At 43.9% G+C, this 24399-nt stretch overlaps 1 protein-coding gene across 9 annotated transcripts in view; it reads right to left on the bottom strand.

Moving 5' to 3' along the window:
- The window catches only part of limch1b (LIM and calponin homology domains 1b), a 140409-nt gene that overhangs the window by 58190 nt on the left and 57820 nt on the right, over positions 1 to 24399 (bottom strand). For 8 of the 9 annotated variants that reach the window (XM_080774495.1, XM_080774502.1, XM_080774503.1 and 5 more), the window contains exons 3-4: positions 22783 to 22852; positions 5526 to 5632 (exon numbers count right to left, since the gene is read on the bottom strand). In XM_080774495.1, the coding sequence (XP_080630621.1) occupies positions 5526 to 5632; positions 22783 to 22852 (177 nt within the window). Of the gene's footprint in view, positions 1 to 5525; positions 5633 to 6594; positions 6711 to 22782; positions 22853 to 24399 lie in introns of those variants that run through there. The other variant, XM_080774505.1, reaches the window with a different exon arrangement.

The raw sequence follows: 24399 nt of genomic DNA, 5'->3' as shown, positions 1-24399 counted from the left end.
AATTATGTCACATTAAGAAAACAAAACAATAACAAATACAAGGAAGACGATTCATCTTGGCTCTCGCTCTCACTCTCACGCACACCGTTAACAAAAGCAAGGACACTAACCCTATTCCAACCTCTCCAGAGCCTACTGTACACAAAACAATCTAATATAAGTGTAGCTGTTAGGCAGATGCTCTCTCTCTCTCTCTCTCTCTCTCTCTCTCTCTCACACACAGCCAGAGCTACTTACAAATTGCAACTCATCCAAGGCCCATTCACACACATACCAGTCTCAACATGGAGACAGGGAGAGAGCCAGACAGAGAAAAGGCACTGTCTGTATACACACATTAATATCCAGTAGTACATATACTGCACGCACGCACGCACGCACCCATGCACGCACGCACGCACGCACGCACGCACGCACGCACGCACGCAGCCTGGGATCAATACCATTTTCAGGTATCTGCTCCGGTCGGAGCGGAAATTACTTCCAAAATGATTCCCCTTGTTTTAAAATGTATTTCGTTTTGGTATAATCGTTTTGTTCCTTAATAATGGGTTTTGTATGTCCATCTTTTATTCTAACTCGTAGCGAGACTCAACAAATTTATTTCCATTATTTGGGGGAACAAAAACAATGCGAACAAACCAACCGGAACCCGGTTATTTTTTCACCCTTTTTTCTGAACTGGGATCACACGGGAGAGCTTATAGAACGAACACCAGGCTTTCCTCCGCGGTGGAACGCCTAGTGACACGTGAGGTTTACATACATGCATACTGTACATACACACACACACACACACACACACACACACACACACACACACACACACACACACACACACACACACACACACACACACACACACACACACACACACACACACACACACACACATACATACATACTGTACATACATGAAATGACACGAGGTGGGGGGGTCGGGGGGGGCTGCTCCACAGATGTGTACAGAAAGTATGTGAAGGAAAAGAGAGACAGAGGAGAATGATGATGACAGACTCTTGTCTGAAATGAGGACAGCTCTCAACGTTTAAAAGCTGTAAATCAACAGGCGAAAAAACAGACCCCAAGATAGAGCTGGCGTCTGTAAACAACAGAGAGAGAGAGAGAGAGAGAGAGACAGAGAGATAGAGAGAGAGAGAGAGAGAGAGAGAGAGAGAGAGAGAGAGAATTTCTGTTCACTGTGAAGGAGGATTGACTGAGAGCTGCAGTGCAATCAAACTGGAACTCTGGTGTTCCTATGAGCGGTTCCACTTCTTATAAAACACCCTCGCGTTGACAGGGTTAAACCAAGTTCCTAGTACAGTACACTTTGTCATTCCTAAAACTGCCAAGGTTTTCAAGAGGTCAGTGTAGACATCAATCAAACCAAAAACAGAGAAAAGTACGTGTATAGACAAAGAAGAAGCGAAATAAATGAGAGAAATTAAAGACAGGAAGAAGGACCTTAAGAGAAGAGAGGATCGAATGAGGCAGGGGGGTGGGAGGGGGGGGAAACCGGAGGATGCGCTTTTAGAAGTGGCGAGTCTGGAAAAAACAATTTGAGGAATTGTTAAACAAAATGAGAACGGACAGTGCTTATTTTCTCGCCGATGACCGCGTCAGTTTGTTCAAAATCACACACAGTGACGCGGAGAGCACCCGGCGGCAACTCGACCGCTCTCTCCACGTAATGACAATGTTCCAAGAGTTGAAGTGCAGCTCTCAGTCTCAGGGCCCCGGCCGTGTCATTCACACTTCTCTCTCTGTCTCTCCGTCTTCTATACTATCCAATACAGCTTTTAAGAACCAAAGTCAATGTTCCGGTGCAGGGACATGCAGAGAGTGTTAGAGAGGCAGGGGCAGAAATCCCGCAAGAGGGCACTTTTGGACAAAAATAGCGAAAATAGCAGTTGAGAGCTTGTAGATCAGATATTTTTGCGGCGCAAACCCAGCAGTCTTTATTTACTGGAGATGCGGTGCGTACAACATGGATTTCGAGACAAATTAGTTTAAAAAAAGGCAATTCTCCTGAATGCTGCCTAATTGAAGTCAGATTCAAGAACATTTTAGTCACATTTAATTTCCCAGCAGAATTGATTTCTACACCAATAACATCAATTCAACCATGACAAGAGGTGAAAGTACCAGCATGGGGTTAAGTCTCCTCCTCTCCAGTGTTGTTTTTGGCAGTAAATTTTTTGTTTTAGTCATAGTTCCTTGAATAGTTTTAATTTAGTTTTAGTCACCCGGAATGTTTTAGTGTTAGTCTAGTTTTAGTCGACTAAACATCAGACTAAATCTACAGTTGATTTAGTCGACTTAAATGTGTTTTGGCGGGCCTTGATGCCATCGTAATGATTTTACGCTTGCTGAAAATAGCCTATCTACAAGCTCACAACGTGTCATGCTGCGACGTGTTGTGAGCTTGTAGATCGGCTATTTTCAGCATGCAACCAAGTGTAAAATAACTTATACTGGATCTCTTGTCCACTAGTCCCTTCCTAACATTTTAGTCTAGTTTTTATTTGTGGACGGAATTGTCAGTATATTTAGTCTTAGTTTTAGTCATCATAGCTAAGTTTTAATTTAGTGTCCATTTAGTTTTCCTCAGTGAAAAAAGGTAGTCGGCGAACATTTTTCGTCTTAGTTTTAGTCGATGAAAACAACACTGCTCCTCTCGTTCTCTCGGCTGACCAAACAACACACAGGAGCCACGTTGCTCTGTCTGACTGTCTGCTACCTTTCTACAAGCATCACTTTATGAGACAAAACAACAAGGTATGGTATGAGCTCATTGGGAGCATACCTAGAGGTCCTTTCTGTCTGTTTTAAAAGGTTGGATCATATAAAACACTTCTGCTGTCTTGGACAATACCGTGAGTGGAGGAATGTGAACCTACACGTACTATATAGGATGTCACAATTATGTGGGAAGTGCAATACATGGTTCTGTGTCCAATACTCACTACATCCTAATGAGCATAAAATGACTTGGATTATGTTTTACACATTCATTCAGGTATATGTCTCCATTTCAAACAAATCCTCAATTCTCAAGTCCACAAATACAACACTAGACAGGCTACTCACCCCCCCCCCCCTAACTACTAACTACACTTTGGGACAAATATTCTACTGGTTTACAACTGTCTTCTCTGAACTTGTTTAAGAACAAACTGAAGGTTGTTCTGATTGACCAAATCACTTAATTATCATAGTTTGTATTCTCTTCTCGTCTCTAATCGTGTCTTAGATCATCAAGTATGTTTGAATCATGTTGTAGATTTTATATATTATTTTTTATTATACTGCAATCATGTCTTCTGGGAATTATTTTGTTATTAATTATTAATCTTGTTATAATGTCTTTATAGGTAGAGGCCACATATAAGCCCCCAGTGCTTCTTGCCAAAATCAAATCAAATCAACACAAACTATCATGCTGTCTACATTAATGCAATCATTGAGTGAGCGAGGTGAAACGCGAAGCAGTTTGTTTCGAATGTTTCCGTAGTGGTTCGGTTCAGATATCATCGGTCCCGTTTCGGACGGGGTCCAATTGTATGGCCCTGTGCTGCCCTCTAAAGTGCCCATCTGGGCACAGGTCTCCACCAGGGCAGGTCAGGTTGTGGCCTCCTGGTGGCACTATAATAGGCCAATGTGAAAAGGGTGCCATTTCTTCTTACGCCTTGGATGGCAATTGGATGATTTGAGGCAAAAAGCCACCTGTTGTCTGTGAAAGAGTATGTAAATTGCACACTGCGTTCATGATTTGAGGCTTTTTGTTCAAGACCGTCCAAACTTTGAAAGCCAATGTTAGCCAATTGGCAATTAGGATGGAATATGAAATATCGGTAAGATCCATCTTGACTTGAACACATGAATATAGAGATAGTGTGTAACGATTTCCATGATTTTTGGACAGAATCTGGAGGAGTAATATTTTTTCAAAAGTCGGCCTCCTGGTGGCACTATAACAGGCCGTTCTGGAAAATGTGGGGCAGAGGTTCATCATTGGTATCCAAGGAGTGTTTGTGCACAATTTGGCATCGATCAGGTTAACGGTGCCGGAGATTATCTGTTCACAGACGGACGGACGGACACACAGACTCACTCACTCACACACACACGGACGGAGTGCAAAACATACTCTCTCACCATGCCTTCGGCCTGGTGGAGACAATAATTCCGACCATAGGTCGCAGATTACTATGAAAACCTGCAAAATCTGTTAGTCAGTCTATGAAGATCACAACACTGACCTCATAAAACCCTGGATAGCCATACATGGAGAAGACTGGATCATCACCTAGATCTGTATATGCTGCCGGCCAGCAACTCTAGTACTCTACATCTGACCTCAAACCCTTAGATCTCCATATATGGAGCTGACCCGTTCTCCACCCGTCCTTCCTCTTCGATGTCTCCATTTTGACTGATGAAAAAAACCTGTTGTTTCAGCAACACACACACACACACACTTTCGTAGTATTCTGACAGAACCAGTCAAGCTGCTTCTCCTGAGACCTGCAATTAGAGTAGCTCTCTATGTTTTTTGCTGCCCCCTATCCTCTCTCTCTGGCTCTCTCTCTCTCTCTCTCTCTCTCTCTGTCTCTCGTTCCATGTCACTCTCCCCCTCGTTCTCCACTGCAGCTCGATTGTCATATTTTGAATGACAGTTCGTTGTTGATAGAGCTTAGCTACCCGGAACACGCGTGTAAATACATGGAAACAACACACACACACAACACATGTCTACATAGTCTGAAGAGTGCGTTGTCAAGCAGTAAAGTAGCAGCCGTGCAGTGGGTGACACAATGCATTGTGTTCTATGAGGACAAGGAGCAGTTGTAACCAACCAGCACTATCTTATCATACTGACAGACAATACATACTACTCCACTACTTACTCCATACGATACAGACCTCTATTCACCCTCAGTGCTCTGACTTATTTGTGTTGGCAGTGGCACTCAACTTGTTGATTGATAGAGACACTAGTACACTACCACACTGACTGTGCACGCACGCAATTAAATACACAGTATGTTACAGAGAGATAGATAGAGATAGAGTATCTCTCCCTCGTTGTGTAACCGATTTTTGGCCTTATGCAATTGAACATTTGTCAGCCTTCTCATTGGTCCCTGACTGACTAACCAGCAGGTTCTTCCTTGCAGCAGGCCCTGGTTCCGCCTTGTTCATGATAAATTAGCTAAAACTTGGAAAAAACTAAAAACAAACATGACATGCCCAGTCACCATGCTGCACCTGTGATGTTCCTTTTTACTGACACCAACTTTAAAATAAGAATTGAGTGCACAGAATATCAATACGAAGCAACTGAAAAACACGTTATTTCAATGGTAGTGGATGGAGAGAGAGAGATTTTTGTCCAACCACGAAATGGCAACCAATGCGTGCAAAGATGGGTACAACCACGGGTGGGACTTGACAAAGGGTGAATTCAGGAAGTCCTTGAAATTGAGAAACACGCACACGCTCACGCACACACAGGGTCTTACTTGGCAGTGGGACGGGTGGACGTGTCCTGGAGGTCTCCCGGGTCAAACAGCTGAGAACCCTTCAGTCCCAGCTCCTCGCAGCCGCGCAGAAACACACTCAGGTTGTCCTGAAACACATTTAACATCTTTATTTGTATTCACATTTTACAAGAAATTTCTTGAACACAAACAATAGTGGACAAACAATAGTGAACTCTACAACAAGTGCTTCAGATACAGATCACGGGTACAGAAAGCATCGCCTTCTCCATACGTATATGGCGACTGCCAATTATTGCAGACACTGAACAGAATTTTGCCGATGCCTTGGCTCTCGGCTTGGGCATGCCTGCAATCTGCAGGCCCCTCACGACTGATTTGTGGACATTACCGAGGCTTCCAAATATGAACACAAGTAGTTTACATCTGTAGCCAAGCTGTATGATAGCATCCTTAAGACGCTGGTACTTAAGCACCTTGGTAAGGAATGCCTCTTCCAGACTGTGTTCAAATGTACATGCCACTTCCAAAATGGTCACGTCTCTATACTGTCCTCATCAACAACAACAATATCTGGTGTATTAGCTGTGACATCTGAAAAAGCATCATTTTCATTATTGTGCATGAACATGGCAGTTGAAACACGTGAGTGCTTATACATTTTGGCAGATGATGAAACATATGAACTTATGTCCTTAGCTAATAGGTCAACAATTCTGTCGTGCCTAGCAATGTACATTCCCTTATATACATAGCAGCCATTAAGAACACACACACACACACACACACACACACACACACACACACACACACACACACACACACACACACACACACACACACACACACACACACACACACACACACACACACACACACACACACACACACACACACACACACACACACACACACACACACACACACACACACACACACACACACACACACACACACACACACGAGAGAGTGCTGCTCTGCAACTCTTTGGCATGAACACATACACTATGCACACATTCTTAAGTCTATTGGCAAACAGGGTATAGGCAAAACAAGCTCAGGTTCATCCACACTTATAAATCAAACACACCTGTGATACTAAACTATCTCCACACATGCACGCGTGCTGCCGATACTGAAACATGAGACAAGCGGCATGTTTTGTGGTTTCTCTATCTGTCGTTCTCTCTCTCTCTCTCTCCTCTCACCTTTCTCCACTCCAGTCCTTTCACTTCTCCACCTTCAGCTCGCTCCAAGTCTTTCCCGCTTCTCCTTATTTCTCTCCCTACCTTCTCTCTGTCTCTCTCTCTCTCTCTCTCTCTCTCTCTCTCTCTCTCTCTCTCTCTCTCTCTCAGGTGTGCAAGCAGGTCCCCTTTGGTATTTGGTCGTTTTCTCTCTGTGTCCCTATATCTCTCCCTCCCTCTCTCTCTCTCTCTCTCTCTCGGTCAGGTGTGCGAGCAGGTCTTTGTCTGCTGGTTGCAACCTGAGCCTAGACAGACTTCGTGTCCTCTTGTCCTCTCCTCTTCTGTTCCCAGGCTCTCCACCTCTTATCATTCACTCACATTGTCTCTCTGTATCCCTCGCTCTCTCTCTCTTATTCCCCCACTCCCTGTCCTGTTTCTTTCTGCTCACTTATGTGTCTCTGAGTTTCAGTCTCTCTCTCTCTCTCTCTCTCTCTCATATACAGCGAAAGCCCCTTTCTCGGTTCACTCCGCCTCACTGCGACTTGGATAGGGTGTCACCGTTTCCTCTCGGCCGCACTATCCCAGGCGCATGCACGCGCGCACACACACACACACACACACACACACACACACACACGCACACAGGCAACGGCACACACACTACATGAAAAATAAACCAGTATTCATACTGGTTTATGCTCATGACACTGTGTCTGTGTGTTCTCGTGCGCACACACACACACACACACACACACACACACACAGGCTTGCGCACTTAGAAAGACTTGTTCTCATGTTCCATTTGTGTTAAAAGGTCCCTGGCCCCCCTCTGGCTTCCTGTACAGTTGGGACACAGTGGCCTCTCCTCTCCTAGAGAGGGGACCACACCCACCCACCCACCCACCCACCCACACACACACACACAGACACCCACCCACCCACCCACCCACACACACACACACCCAACCACCCCCCCCCCCCCCCCCCCACACACACACACACACACACCCACCCCCACCCACACACCCACACACACACACACACACACACAGACACACACACACCCACACACCCACACACACACACACACACACACACACACACACACACACACACACACACACACACACACACACAGCTTTATCTTTAAGACAGGACACAGTGATCCCCTTCTGACTGTTGTACTCCCGGGAAAATTCACCTAGAAAAGGATTAACTGGGTCACGGGCACACACGCGCACGCACGCACGCATGCACGCACGCACTCACGCACGCATGCACGCATGCACGCACGCACGCATGCACGCACGCACGCACGCACGCACGCACGCACGAGATCAGAAATTGCCATTTTTTAAATAATGATGCCGGGACTGAAAAGCTTTTTGGATGGCAGTAGCATAAACATCAGTTGAAGCGCAGTGATGGAAAAAGTATATAATGTAATGTTTGTTTTTACTTAAGTAAATGTATCAATTGTGCAATATGAGTAAAAATACAAACGTATTGGCATAAAAATTTACTTAAAAGTACCAAAAGTACTGTAGAAAGTAGGCTACTCAATATGCAGAATGACCCATTTCAAGTTTTAATATGCATATATATTATTTTATTTTTGTAATAGCAGTTCTAAAGAGCTTTTTCTTTTAATGTCCAAAATGTAAATGGGGCTAAAGTGGTAAATGTGTGTTTGGTAATAATAATCAAAATTTACAAAGTAACTAGTAGTAATTAAAGTGTTCAAATAATGTAAAGTAGTGTAGCAAAGGTACAATATTTGCCTAATATGTATATGTAGGCTAATGTAGAACTGACATTTTTAAATACTTCAGTGAAGTAAAAATACCTCAAAATTGTACTCAAGTACAGCTAGTAAATGTACTTTGCACTGCTGAAGCGAGCATGTAACTACAAAGTGACTAAGGAATTTCTGTCTGTGGAGCAACTATACTCTCAATGTGACCTTAAACCACATATTGAATCCATATGGCTTCAATGGACCTGCTCAGTACAAGCGTGCGTGCGTGCGTGCGTGCATGCATGCATGTGTGCGTGTGTGTCTGATTGAGCTCCCGGAACTGCCCGCCACAGCAGTGCGTGCGTGCGTGCGTGCGCGCTGGGCAGTTCTCAGGTGTGAATGCGATCGTTGTTATGACGACTGTGAAATTGTGTGGCATGATGACGTCAATAAATTACAAAGGGTGTGTGTTCATTCATGCAACCTTCCCTAAACAGGTCGAGGTCACGCCATGCCTTTGCATCATGAATATAGTACTGCGAAGTGCAAACATTCATATCATTTCATGATTCTTTTCTATAGCGTATAATCTGATTTGAGTGGGCATACACAGTACACCTTTTTTGTGTGTTACTATTAATTGTATTAATTGTACTGTATGTTTCTCATAGAACAGAATCTGGCTGCAGTGCCAATGCCACACAGTATGACATCTTTAAGGTCATCTTTGCATGCTATGGGTTTGTATTACGGTAAGTCTTTTTCAGTGTGCAACACAAAAGAAAAAAGTGACATGCTCAATTCATATGAAAATAGCCGAAGATATAGCTTGCAGCCCAATCCCAATGAGTCCTCGCCGAGATTGCAGATGTGCTATTTTTGGCACACAACAGAGAATAAATCACTTGACGAATGGGAGCAGCTCTGCTATGCTGCTACGACTCCAAGAAACGTAACAATAGCTGCACACACACACACACACACACACACACACACACACACACACACACACACACACACACACACACACACACACACACACACACACACACACACACACACACACACACACACACACACACGGTGGTGGTGCACACTGCACAGACAGCAAAGAGTAAAGAAGGTATATTTCTATCGTTTAGACTCAGCACAACCCACAAAAGATGTAATAAAACCTACAGTATATAGTGTGATGAAAGCGATGAGCAGAGAAATGCGGACTGCAGCAGGTGAGGTAACAAAAGCTCAAGGGGGGCTGGAATAATGACAACAAACAACCTGAGGTCAGAGCAGAGGGGGGGGATCATATACTGTACCTTTACCTTAAAGCTATTAGTCAGCACACTCTGCAGAGAAGAAAGCACTGGAGGGTGGGCTCGCAGTGGGACATACTGTATACAGTATGTCCCACTGGAGGGTGGGCTCGCAGTGGGACATACAGTATGTCCCACTGGAGGGTGGGCTCGCAGTGGGACATACTGTATACAGTATGTCCCACTGCGAGCCCACCCTCCAGTGGGACATACAGTATGTCCCACTGGAGGGTGGGCTCGCAGTGGGACATACTGTATACAGTATGTCCCACTGGAGGGTGGGCTCGCAGTGGGACATACTGTATGTCCCACTGGAGGGTGGGCTCGCAGTGGGACATACAGTATGTCCCACTGGAGGGTGGGCTCGCAGTGGGACATACTGTATACAGTATGTCCCACTGGAGGGTGGGCTCGCAGGGGGACATACTGTATGTCCCACTGGAGGGTGGGCTCGCAGTGGGACATACTGTATGTCCCACTGGAGGGTGGGCTCGCAGGGGGACATACTGTATGTCCCACTGGAGGGTGGGCTCGCAGTGGGACATACTGTATACAGTATGTCCCACTGGAGGGTGGGCTCGCAGGGGGACATACTGTATGTCCCACTGGAGGGTGGGCTCGCAGGGGGACATACTGTATGTCCCACTGGAGGGTGGGCTCGCAGTGGGACATACTCTATGTCCCACTGGAGGGTGGGCTCGCAGTGGGACATACTCTATGTCCCACTGGAGGGTGGGCTCGCAGTGGGACATACTCTATGTCCCACTGGAGGGTGGGCTCGCAGTGGGACATACTCTATGTCCCACTGGAGGGTGGCCTCGCAGTGGGACATACTGTATACAGTGGTGGAAAGTAACTACTGTAAGTACATGTGCTCAACTACTGTACTTAAGGTCACATATTATGCCAATTATGAAAATTGCTCAACAAGTTAGCATCCGGCAGTTTCTACATGCTGGGGACCCATACTAAACATAACATAAAACGTTGGTGTACTCAACATGACACATGTGGGTTCACATTCTGGCTACTAGACTATTTGGGGAGTTGAGTTTTACAATCAGACTGAGGGAAAGATTCCAGCATTGAGGGCTGGTGGAGGCCGGGTGGGAACAAGGTCAGTGCCACAGGAAATGGGGCGTCAACCACAGGCCAAAATGATGGACGGCTCCAAGTGTTTCTAGAGGGATCAGGATCAGGATTCAGGACCCCCCCCTGACCCAAAAGGATAGACCTCAATGTTTATTACACAACACTAGAAATTGCTATTCGTGAATAAACGTGCAAAATAAAAACCACACGTTGACAGAAAAGCATTTAGAGACGATTATAGCATCATATCACGGGGCCCCGGGGGGCCAAGGGTTATCATCTTTTATGTAAGCCCTATAGTATAGACCACAAACATGCACTTTATCGGCCGTCAGCTCCAAGATTTTTCTCCGTTTTTTTTAATGGGTTTTTTTTGTGGTTTTCGCCTTTATTTTATATTTTTTATGGAGGGACAGACAGTAGGCTGACAGGAAATGGGGAGAGAGATGGTGGGGAAGACATGCGGTAAAGGCTGTCGGGATCAGGAGTCGAACCCACGGCACACTGCCAGACTGGATTACCAGCCAAGGATCAGGAGTCGAACCCGCGGCACACTGCCAGACTGGATTACCAGCCAAGGATCAGGAGTCGAACCCGCGGCACACTGCCAGACTGGATTACCAGCCAAGGATCAGGAGTCGAACCCGCGGCACACTGCCAGACTGGATTACCAGCCAAGGTGCCTGGACCGCTGAGCCATGGCCCAGGCCTCAGATATTATTTTTTAGATGAACACTATGCTGTGTATATTTGATAAGGGCTTGCTCATGAATATTTTAGCACCATATACACCAGCCGGCTGTCTATGCAGTGTGTAGTATGTACAGTAGCAGGGCTTTAAGCAACAACAGTATAGTCGACTATTCAACTAGTTGACTAGTAAATCCACTAGTCGACCTTGTTGCTACTAGTTGACTAGTTGATAAAAAAAATGACAGGCCTCAAGAAAGATCAGAGAGATAGTTATAGTCATTATGTACACAGTTTTTAAATGTATTCTTTTTTACACAATAGGTAAGCCTAGTTAAACAACTAGTTGGATAGTTGACTAGTAAACTAGGCAACTACCGGTAGTCAACTAGTAATAATCACTAGAAGTGAAAGCCCTAGTCAAGTGTGTAGTAGTTTTTATTTCTTTTTTAATTCATCATTTCATCAGATTAACTCAGGGCAACAAAGTGTGTTGGCTGCTTTACACGAAAGCACTCTCAAGGAATCTATGGAGCTACACAGTCAAATCCTCTGTGTTACTTTGAAGTGGAGAGCGCAAAGATTCACCCGAATAAGACCCATGAGGGTTTTTTACCGTTACCATCATGGGTGTGCCCACGTACTGTATATGCAGCTTTCTCAGGGAAAAGGAACGGGCTTTCACACCCAGAAAGTTGGACGGTGACAGTATCCAGAGGAAAACCTTGTCAGGACGAGGGAAACAATCTGTTTGAGTCTCCACCATGTGCTTCCAAGTTCCGCTCTTCTTTAGCCAAGAATAACACCCCAAAAATAAGACGAGAGTGGGCTAAAAAGTAAGCACTCAAGTCATAGAGAGCTCCTCATCCTTAATCAAAATATGTATAGCCTGACTTTGCAGTCCTCCATTCCAGAAATATTCAAGTATAGATTATTCATAGCAACTAAAACTCATGAGTTGGTTCTAGTGTGGTACGAGGCGTCAAAAAAACAGCTCCCGTAGGATTTTTGTGCTAAAATTGATTTTTTTGCAGATCTTGGTTCTATAGAGTCCAAACTATGAGAAAATGATGGGGTTCAAATTTTCCCGACCCCCACCCCGTCTCTGGGGGGGTCATCTATTTGGGACCTACCAGAAAAGTATGCCAGCCAGTTAATGTCCAATTTTCATTATATTAGAATGGTTTTGTATGTTTTAAAACATTCTGAGTTGATTTCTTAAACTTTTAAAGTGGTCAGAAGATTCTTTTTTGACTTTTGGTAGGGGTGTTTCCTCACCTGGGGCCTCCCGGACTGACCCCTGGGCCTATCCCAGTTCTCATTACATTCCTCGCTCTGCTCCTGCTCCAGAATATTGTCAAATTAGATCATAAATGAAGCATAAAAGTATTTGTAGCTGGGCTCTGATATAAAAAAAATTGTAGTAGCCAATACCAGGGGTCTTCCACAGGGGGCAAATGACCCCTAGGGGGTCCTCAGAGTTACTACAGGGGCCCACCAAATCATTGTGGGATAGGAACCTTTTTTTTTTTTTCACTACCAGCCTTGCAATTATGATGTTGCATTTTGACACCATCTTGTCAAAAATTCCAAATGGTACAATTCGTGAGCAGTGCATTGATTTCAAAGACAAACTCCATGAACGTGACCCACAGATGGTAGCGACCTTTGGTGAAATCCAATCCTGGTATTCAGAAAATGTCAAACCAGTGACTTGATGTCTTGATCCAGTATCTTTACCAGGTAGAGGGTCTTCTCAATCTCATCAGCTGTTGTCGGTCAGGTGACTGGGAGGGCTACTTGTTATCCTTAGAGGAACTCATCAAGTATTTCTTTGCTTGTGATCTCCTTAACTATGCTCGACTGATGCCAGTCTATCTTGCCCAAATGAACGCTCTTAAACAGGATGACCCAGAAACATGGAACGCACTGAAGTCAGGTGAATTTGTGGTGGCAACTGGCAAAGTCAGAGATACCATTCACTCATCTCTTCACAGATCAAGCCCTTGAGCAGGATATCAAGAAGCTAAAGGGACATGGTGGGATGGTTGGACTCAGTAGAGATGAAGCAGCTCTGGACCGACTAGTCACTACCACACCTCATCTTTCTGGTCTAGTGAATCAGTACCTCAACAGCTTCCCAAAAGCTTCCAGGTCTTCAAGGAAAGAACATTATCAGCTCTCAGGAGAGATTGCATTGAGGTCAAGAGAAAATGCTCTCAAGCAATGTAAATTGATTGAGTTGCACTGTGGAGGCAATCCGTTCAAAGAGAACACGCCATTGAAGAGTCTGGTTTCATCAGCGCTTGTGTCAGATGGGGCAAAAAATGACATTCTTCATTTTGCAGATAAGGGCCAGAAGCGCTTTGAGGAGTTTGTTTCTGAACGATTGATCTCTACATCAAGTCTCTCAGTGTGGGACAAAATGAAAAAACTCAAGTTGAAGACCTTTTCAAATTGGATGGAAAAAACTAAAGTACGTGTCGGAGACAAGGTCATCAAGTTGCGTGAGGAACGTCAACTTCTGGGACGATTTTTAATCATCCAAGGCAGCCGACCAAGTTTAGTTCCTAAACTTGAGGAGACAATTGGTGAATATGAGATGGCAATAGTTCCCCGTTCTCTGTGTGCTGTTGATGTAACCCTGTATATTCCCACAGACAAAGCCAATCTGATGCATGCAGTAGAAGATGCCAAGGCAGAGCCTCTTGAAGTTGTCCCAGAGCCTGATCTGATGCAGGAAGATCTTGCAGGTATCGCACAGTCTGTCAAAGTTCTGATAGTTGACGCCATGGGTGTGCTTCAGAGCATGAAGAAGCTATGAAAGCTATAATGAGGGACGCATTGTCTTTGATCGGTACATGGATCAGTCTTTAAAGAATAAGACTCGACAGAAGAGAGCAACTTCATCTGTAGAATACGAAATCCGTCCCAAAATGGATGTGTTTTGGAAAATGATACATGAGCAGATACAAAAGATATTGGGATACGAGGTGCCTATGAAGTGTGATGTTTTGTATTTAGGAAACCTGATGGGGGGTCAGATACGAGGAGAGGATAGATATTTGATAAACATTTTTATTGGCGGCAGCAAAAAAAGCTATCACAAGAAAATGGGGACAGATGGAACCTCCAACACAGGAACAGTGGGAGGACTTGATTCAGGAGATTCATTTTATGGAAAAACTAACACACAGTCTGAGGCTACAAGAAGAAAAGATGGAGGACAAATGGTATAAATGGACAATATTTAAGGGTATAGGGGAATGAGAGACAACTGGGAATGCCTGGAAAGATAAAGTAACTTTTTATAAACGCAATGTCGATGCCTGTTGTATTTTTTATTTTTCTGTTTTTTATTTTTTGTACGTCTGTGATGTTATATGTATTGTAAGTTTGTTTTTTCTGTCTTGTAAAACAATAAAATTTTAAGTAAAAAAAAAATATATATACGAAATCCATCCAGAGATGAAGCTCACCATGTCCATCAAGGAACTCCTGTCTGCATCATCAACCAAGAGGAACTGACATGTGTGTTAGGCCAGGGACTGCTTGAGTATTTCTCAAGGGACAGCTCTTTCACGCTGGTTGTCATAATGTTAACTTAATCAAGGGACGTGATTTTGAGGAGGTGCACACACATGAAGAGGCTGATACCCTGATTCCTCATCAAGTCCTTGCCTCTGCTGCTAATGGTGCTTTGCGAGACATATGTGTTTGGTCACCCGACACTGATGTTCTCCTGCTGTTACTTGACTTGGTGTCTTGTGATTGCATTGCAGCTCCAACTTCTCTGAAATTTTCAACAGGCAAAGGTACAAACAAAAGGGAAATAGATATATTTGAACGAGTTCAAGTTCTTGGACGTCACAAATGTCAAGGATTCCTGGGCCTACACAATTTTTCTGGTGCTGACTGGGGAGGAATTTTTTTTGGAATCTCAAAGAAGACATGGGTCAATGCCTACTTGAGGCTTGATGATGATGATGATCCTGCCATTAACTGCTTCAAGGACCTTGGAAAGGGTTCCATTCCTCCTGAGCTTGTTAACGGCAAGCTTCCATCACCATTGGAGTCATTGGAGCATTTTGCATGCCGTGTTTACAGTCCAAAAGGCCCAACAACCTTGCCATTACTCAGATGGGAACTATTTCGGTCAAAGAACTTGGAGGGTGAGATGCTACCTCCAACTCGTGCTGCACTGCTACCACATATCCTCCGTGCCAACTACATCACAATGCGGGATAAGTCATACCTGACAAATTGCCCCGAGCTTCCACCAATCGAACAAAATGGATGGAATTCAGACAGTGGAGGGTATGTTCCAGTCAATGTAGGAGTGGCAGCATGTCGGAATGGAGAGTGAACCCCGTTCCAGTCAGGTGTCTTGCCCTCCCTGCTCCAAAGGCAGTACTTGAGCTCATCAAATGTGGTTGCAATGCAGGTTGCAAGGGACGGTGCAGCTGCTCAAACAATAACCTGCCTTGCACTCCTCTCTGCAAATGCTATGGTGGAGACTGTGTCAACACTATCAGGGAGGACATCCAAGATGATGATGACGAAGATGAATAGATCCTGCAAAAAATGTATTGTAGGCATAATTGACCATGGGCTCTTTAAGAGGATAGGTGTGTGCGTGTTGTGTTGTTAGTGTGAGTGCAGTGTGTGAAATAAATGAACATTTTCTGCGTGCATAAAGTGAGAAGTTGCAATACCTTTATTCCCTGCAGTAATACCATAATGGTAGAATACTAATACACTATCAAAGTACTTTACATAAAAGCAAGATATTCTAATTATATTCGAAATACTTGAAAAACACATACATGGGTGCAAGAATAGGGGAAAAACTGGTCCCGGACACCCTGTGGAAGACCCCTGGTATTAGCTACCATTCATTTTTGTAATCAGTGACCAGCTACAATTTTTTTTAATGCTTATATTATTATCTAATTTGACATTGTTCTGGAACAGGAGCAGAGCGAGGAATGTAATGTGTAATGAGTACTGAGATGAGTCCGGGGGTCCCGGGTGAAGAAAGACCCCAACCAAAAGTCAGAAAATATTATTCTGGCTACTTTCAAAGTGTAAGAAATCAACTCAGAATATAAAAAAACCTATAAAACAACACTAATATTATGAAAATCGGACATTCATTGTCTGGCGTACTATTATGGGAGGTCCCAAAATATATGACCCCCCAAAAAAGGGGTGGGGGTCAGGGAAATTTGAACCCCATAATTTTCAGACTTTTTGGTCCCTATGAAAGCCGAAAAAGCAAAAAAATCACTTTTAGCAAAAAAATCCTACGGAAATACGCCTCGTACCACACTATTCTGGCGCTCATGATTTGTGCATGGCTGCACACGCACTTGCAGCCCATCAAGTAGCTATAATTTATGCTTCGTCCCGCAATGTTGTCGCTCACAACAGTCGCATCCGTGATGTGAGCTTGTATATGAGCTGTTCTCTGCGTGCAGTACTGTTGCGCAATGAAGTATAATGTCTCCTATTTGTGCTTTTTCTGTGGCGTAATCGTCTTTAAATAAATACTATGAAATGTATAGTATGAAAATGAATGAGGAATTCACTTCTGGTCATAGCGTCGTCATGAAAGGGGACGGGACTGCGACGCTCTATACTAGTGGGCCATAAACAATGCATTTTAGGAAGGAAGCTGCAGTGCAGTGCAGGCCATATAAAATGTGCCCGTAGACCACGACTGGCCCCTGGGCCGGACTTCTGGACATGCCCCTGCATTAGAAGATGAAAAGCCCCCGCGTTCAGAGGTCGCGGCTCTAATTACGTAATAGCCTGAACCCCTCAGGGACTCATTATCCCATCAGCCCCCAAAACAGGAAGAGGGAGTAGGCCTGGTGTTTTATTATTACGATGGTTCCAGATAACAACAGGCTCCTTGTTTATGTTGCTTCTCACCTCCGCAAACACACACACACACACACGCAGTGGAGGCCAACACTTCACTCCACAGGGGAGGCTGAGAAGCAGTGTTGTTTTCGTTGACTAAAACGAAGACGAAAAATGTCCGTCGACTTTCACTGACGAAAACTAAGCTATGATGACTAACAATAAGACAAAATATACTGATAATTTCGTCAACAAACAACTAAACTAAAATGTTAGGAAGGGATTAGTGGACAAGAGATCCAGTATAAGTCATTTTACAATTGGTTGCATGCTGAAAATAGCCGATCTAAAAGCTCACAAGCTTGAGCTTGTAGATCGGCTATTTTCAGCAAGTGAAAAAAAACAGTCGACAGCATCAAGGCCCGCCAAAATACATTTTGTTCGACTAAATCAACTGTAGATTTAGTCGACTAACATCTTATGGCACTAAAACTAAATTAAAACTATTCAAAAGACTATGACTAAAACTAAAATCTAAATTTACTGTAAAAAACAACACTGGTGTGTGTGTGTGTGTGTGTGTGTGTGTGTGTGTGTGTGTGTGTGTGTGTGTGTGTGTGTGTGTGTGTGTGTGTTTGTGTGTGCGTGTGTTTATTTATACACACAGACAGACACAGTACATTAATGTAGCCTACATTTGTATATATTATATACACAATGTCAACGGTGAATACTTGATTCCGATAGGCCAGAGGGTGTGCATTAGTTTCAGATAATTCGGCACAGATTTGAAGGAGGGGTGTGTCGTCTCGGTTTTTAAATGAATATGCATAATTATATTAGGCTATCATTTTCTTAAGCTATAACGTTAGTCATTACTATGACTGCTCCCACTATAACTAATAGTATTGTTATCATTTTAATATCTATGTGAGATAATCCGTTGATTGGAAACAACGCACTGGGGGAACACTCACTGCATCATGCATTATTTTTCAGTAAATTGCAATCGAAAAAACCATTGTTATTATATTGCATGGACAAAAGACTTGTTAAGTACGTGGCTATGTAATTACCCAGCGTTTGTTAAGAGGCCACAGGAAGATCACTGGTGCCTAAGTGATGTGATAACAGAAGCCGCTTCTCAGCCAAGCCAAACATCCTTTGGCTAACGTGCAACACTGAGTTCCAAACGCAATCCGTCTGCAGATCTAAATCTTATCGCTTCTAAACTCTCTCTCTCTCTCTCTCTCTCTCTCTCTATTTGAATCTTTGCCCACGCCTGTCTGTGTCTGTGTTTTAACGTCTCTCTCTCTCATCTCCCATCTCTGGCATTAACACCATGGTGAGATTCCATCCATCATTTTATTGGCTCTTTAAAAGGTTCTTCAAAAAGGATTGTTAAAAAAAAAGAAAATGAACAACTAATTGGAGGATGCATTATAATGTCTGCTTCACTTTTTAATGTTATAAGCTATTTTAGCTATTTAAAAAAAAAATCACAACGAGAAGAGGCCGGCCATCTACGAGCTTGTAGAGCTGCAATAGACGCAAAACCTTTAAATAATCGAGATATTGATTTGACTTAAGTCGTATTGGCCAGCAATAGCAATAGTGAGTCTCAGTTCTATGGAGTCTCTCAGTGACGTTAACAGTATGTATCCGTCACGGTTGTGAATGTGAAAGGCCGCTGTGTACGCCCAGCTTCATCCAGATGAAGGTGTTACTTCACCATGAAAGGACCGCACTGTGCTGCACTGTTAACTTTACTCTAAAGTATCAGGGATCACGTCCGTTCACTCACACTCAATGCATAACCTCACCGCCTACAGTCCATTGCATAGTGCACCCCAAGGGTGAAGAAATGTTCAGACTTTGAGCCCATTATACAAAGAAATATGTGTCTTTGAAAGATTTGAATGCATCGAATTATGTTTACTTGGTCAGGGAACTTAAAGAGAAAAGTAAGGTTTTTTAGGGCCATCATGATTACAACATTTATGTTGATTAAATAATTGTCACAAATAATTGCGATTAAGGATTTAATTGTGTTTTTGTCGTTGAACACTGGAACATATGAATGAAAATTAAAATTCTGTTTGACATTTAGGGCTTTGAAGTTGCAGAGGGCAGATATGTAAAATAGCCTAAATATAAAAAGCAATGACTGGTCATTGCTTGTCAAAAAACTATAATAATAGTGTAAATAGACGATCTACAAGCTCACAACGCATCACATTGTGATGCATTGTGAGCTTGTAGATCTGCTATTTACACTACTTTTTGAAAATCAGGCCTATACTGTAGGTTTGCCAGGTGGCTTTGAACTGAAAACATCCCCCTCTGCCCTCAAGACAGGTTAGGGTCAAACATTCCATCATCAACAGTAGGTGACCAAACCACAGGTTGACAAAGCGGGGGCCACCAGGGGGCGACAGGTGGACAGGAGAGGAAAAAGAAAAGAAAAGAACAGAAAATAAACATATTTAAATCAAGATTATTCTGCTAGTTTTTCCCACTTTCAACCGTGGGTGCTCCTATTTTTGGCATGGCATTACTGTCAACATTTTTGCAAAAACATATCAGATTAAAATATCAGATTAACAAACTCCAAATGCTTATGGATCGTCTCTTCTCCTTATTCAGAGCCATTTTGCAAAAGCTTGGCCTCACCCAGCGTCTATGACTATAATTTTCACTGTCCTGAGAATTGGAACATTTGGCAAGAAAAATAGCGGATCTAAAAGCTCATAGTGTGGCACCGAGTGCCGCGCTACAAGCTTGTAGGTCTGCTATTTTTGAAAAATCATTGAAAATGTGGCGCAAATCTTTGAATATATATTCTTTTATTATAGAAAAATGTAGAAGACATTTCTTTTAGAATCGGCCTCAGGTCTGTGCAGCGTCTCGTTCCAATCACACAAGTCAGTCTGCAGTCATTTTATTCCCAGTGAATTTTATCAAGTGTCCACATTTCAGCTGAGGCTTTTCTTGCCGAGTAACACGAGGAAACAATTAGTGTCTTGTTCGAGGACAGACTGACTGACAGGACCGACGTGCGTATGATGGATACTTTGGGTGCATAGAGAAGAAACCTGTGACCGTTTGATAACATGACCTGTGTGTGAGTAGTAACAGTAACACCTGCACCTCCTTGGCCCAATTGGAACATTGTGACCAGCTGCACGTGGCCCTGGCTGGTGAACACACTGTACCACATGTCGTCTCTTGTGTGGGCAGAAAACCTTGCATGTCCAAAACCGGTCTCCCTGTCTCTCCAGCTCTTTGATAAACAGAAAATACATTTTCAGGTAGGTGACAACATTTTGCCAATCAGGAGAGAGTAGCTATTTATGAGCTTAATTTTTTGATAGTGTTCCAGTTCCAATTTTGTCTGCTCATTTCTTTGTGTCATCACTCACAATTCCACTTGTTTCCTGGCTGCATGCTCTATCCTGATTGGATGAAATCGGTATCCCAGTTTCAGTTTCAGTTTTGGTTTCTGAAAATGCATTTTCTGTTTAATAAAAAGCTGGAGAGACATGGAGACTCCTGCTACTGAACAAACACTCTATTGCAATAAGTACTATCACAATATAGAGCTTTTTAACACGTATTTTAACCAAAGGAAATCACTTACACTACTTTCCAGGATTCATTAATCTATCTACTCTACTGTATCGCAACATTGCGCAACCCTTATTTTGAAGAGCCAAATATCCATAACCGGATGTTACGATGACATAATGCTGTGTGGTGTCTTGACCAGAAAAAACCCGCGAGTATCACAGTGCCGTTGATTCGATCTGATCAAAACATGGATTAAAGAATTAAAGAATATAAACCCTGGAAAACGTAGGCTACGGTTCTGACAGGCTAGGCGGTTAATTTAATCCTCCGGTTACTATACGGTTCTGGCGGGCTCCGTGTTAAGATCACCTCTGCAGAGGCTTAAAGTTACAACTAGGCAGTACTGATATCAGTGTCCTGCCCCAAGCGTGGGTTCACGCAGCACTTTCTCTGACAACGGAAGCAACCGCAGTGTGTGCAGTCAAAATGTAATTGCCGTCTCCGTGACCGGGCATGTCGAGGATTGTTGCACAAGGTTGTGAAGCTAAAGCAACAGGGATAGAACCGCAGTTACACTATTAACACGCCTCTGTCTGTTCAGGATTGGCTGAAAAACAAAGAGGTGAACCCCAGCCATAACTGGGCGGTGGGGATTTTATTTTCCATTTGGGTTTGGATTGCAAACGACCATATGGTGAAAGAGTGACTGCTATCACATACAGTATAACGCCTTGTTTTGACTGCCTTTATTCAGTATGAAACGGTTCAGGCTGATCTGACAGCTAGCTGATAACCAGCTAATTAAGTAAGTAAGTAAGTCAGTCAAAAAATATCTGCATCAGTCAAAGTAAGTAAGTCCCGGCAGATATAGAGGCCGGCAGAAGTCAGTGAATATTACCCTTTTTGCAACATCGTATCCAAAAAGTAAAGGTAGTCTGAGACAAAGGTAGTCTAAATCACATCTTAACCATTATTTGATTTAGTCTGCCTGTGCCATGTTTTCCCATTCAACATGGGTGAACCCATGGTGCCAGTAATGTTCCCCATTCGCCTACATCCAGTGAAACTTAAAACTAAGACTTATAGAAGACATTCCTGGTTTCAAAAAGCCATGGATATGCAGTACGTATACGGTTACGGTAACAATTCACACCTGATTACATACAACAGTAGACGCCATGCGGCACACATTGCATACCGTCTACAGAGAACCAAGCACGCCCACGCAACACAACTTAGAGTACACACACAATACCCCCACACAGCACACTACTACACACACACGTACACAGTACAGAGAATCCAGTGTGCAGCTGAGAGGCACTTACTGAATCAACGACAATGATCGTTGCAGCGCTGGCTTTCATTGTAGCCAGCTGTTCCAGTAACTCATCCGGGGGTTAACTATAGCTAACCTCGGAACACCTGACAGAGAATCCCTGTGTCAGCGCATAAATTACACACAGAGCAACGTTATTAAATCAGCACTTAAACCAGACAACGGGACAATTTATGGAGAAAGTATAGGAGGTGATGGATGGAGAGGAAAGGATGGGGAATAGGCTGAAATAAAGCACCCCTGCCTGGACGTGTGTCATCACGGCACCCTTAGGGTGCCACGGCAGACGCTAATATGGTTTCCTCTGCGGGTTTGAGTAAACGGTGCGCTGTGACTGGCCAGTCGCTGTGATTGACAGCCTACACCTAAACCTAACCCTAACCTTAACCTCTATAAAACTATACCTAAACCAACCGAATCCGCAGAGGAAACCCTTTTAGCACGGCAGACACCCCAGAAACCCTCTCTGGATGAGAAGACTCACCAGGCCAGCAATGGGAGTCGGGAGTCTGTTGATTTTCTTCACCAGGCCAGGTTTGATGGAGCTCAGCAACCTGAGGGTTGAAAGTAGGGAGAGAGAGACGGAGACAGACAGACAGGAGGCGAGAAAAGGAGTGTCAATAGTTATAGCTCAAAGGAATCAAAGAGCACTGTAATACTTTAATACCAAGATAATTTGTTGGTGCCCACGGGGCATGAACAAAGTATCTTGAGAAACACACGGCATGCAAGCAAGGACACGAGTGAAATAATTGTCTTCCAATGAAGACAATTATTTATACTGTGGGATACACATTCTGAGAACTAATGTAGCAACCTTCTCTGCCCTCTCTGCTTGTTGTGTGAGTCAAAATGGCAACAAGGGGTACGTACAAGCATCCCTTTAAACCACTTAAACCTGTATACTTTGTTGAATGTCAAATAGCGAAACATTTTAAATAGCTGATCAGCTATTTATATTTGTATTTTTTGATAAAAGCGCAAATTCTTCAGTGTATGCTACAAAGGTAATAAAACTATCTCGGCAGCGTAGAATATTTGATTAAAATGCGGGTAAAGCGTTTTATGGAGTCAAGCTGTTAAAAGGCCCTGTGCGAGCTCAGTTGATGGTGTACTCCTGAGACATGGTGATCCATGTGACAGGGTGGTGTACTCCTGAGACATGGTGATCATGTGACAGGATGGTGTACTCCTGAGACATGGTGATCATGTGACAGGATGGTGTACTCCTGAGACATGGTGATCATGTGACAGGGTGGTGTACTCCTGAGACATGGTGATCATGTGACAGGGTGGTGTACTCCTGAGACATGGTGATCATGTGACAGGGTGGTGTACTCCTGAGACATGGTGATCATGTGACAGGGTGGTGTACTCCTGAGACATGGTGATCATGTGACAGGGTGGTGTACTCCTGAGACATGGTGATCATGTGACAGGATGGTGTACTCCTGAGACATGGTGATCCATGTGACAGGATGGTGTACTCCTGAGACATGGTGATCCATGTGACAGGATGGTGTACTCCTGAGACATGGTGATCATGTGACAGGATGGTGTACTCCTGAGACATGGTGATCATGTGACAGGATGGTGTACTCCTGAGACATGGTGATCCATGTGACAGGATGGTGTACTCCTGAGACATGGTGATCATGTGACAGGATGGTGTACTCCTGAGACATGGTGATCCATGTGACAGGATGGTGTACTCCTGAGACATGGTGATCCATGTGACAGGATGGTGTACTCCTGAGACATGGTGATCATGTGACAGGATGGTGTACTCCTGAGACATGGTGATCCATGTGACAGGATGGTGTACTCCTGAGACATGGTGATCCATGTGACAGGATGGTGTACTCCTGAGACATGGTGATCATGTGACAGGATGGTGTACTCCTGAGACATGGTGATCATGTGACAGGGTGGTGTACTCCTGAGACATGGTGATCATGTGACAGGATGGTGTACTCCTGAGACATGGTGATCATGTGACAGGGTGGTGTACTCCTGAGACATGGTGATCCATGTGACAGGATGGTGTACTCCTGAGACATGGTGATCATGTGACAGGGTGGTGTACTCCTGAGACATGGTG

Source organism: Protomyctophum bolini (assembly GCF_963924005.1).
Source record: "Protomyctophum bolini genome assembly, chromosome: 10".
Lineage (NCBI taxonomy): Eukaryota > Metazoa > Chordata > Actinopteri > Myctophiformes > Myctophidae > Protomyctophum > Protomyctophum bolini.
The sequence above is the reverse complement of the archived record's forward strand: the minus strand, read 5'-3'. Positions and strand labels throughout refer to the sequence as shown.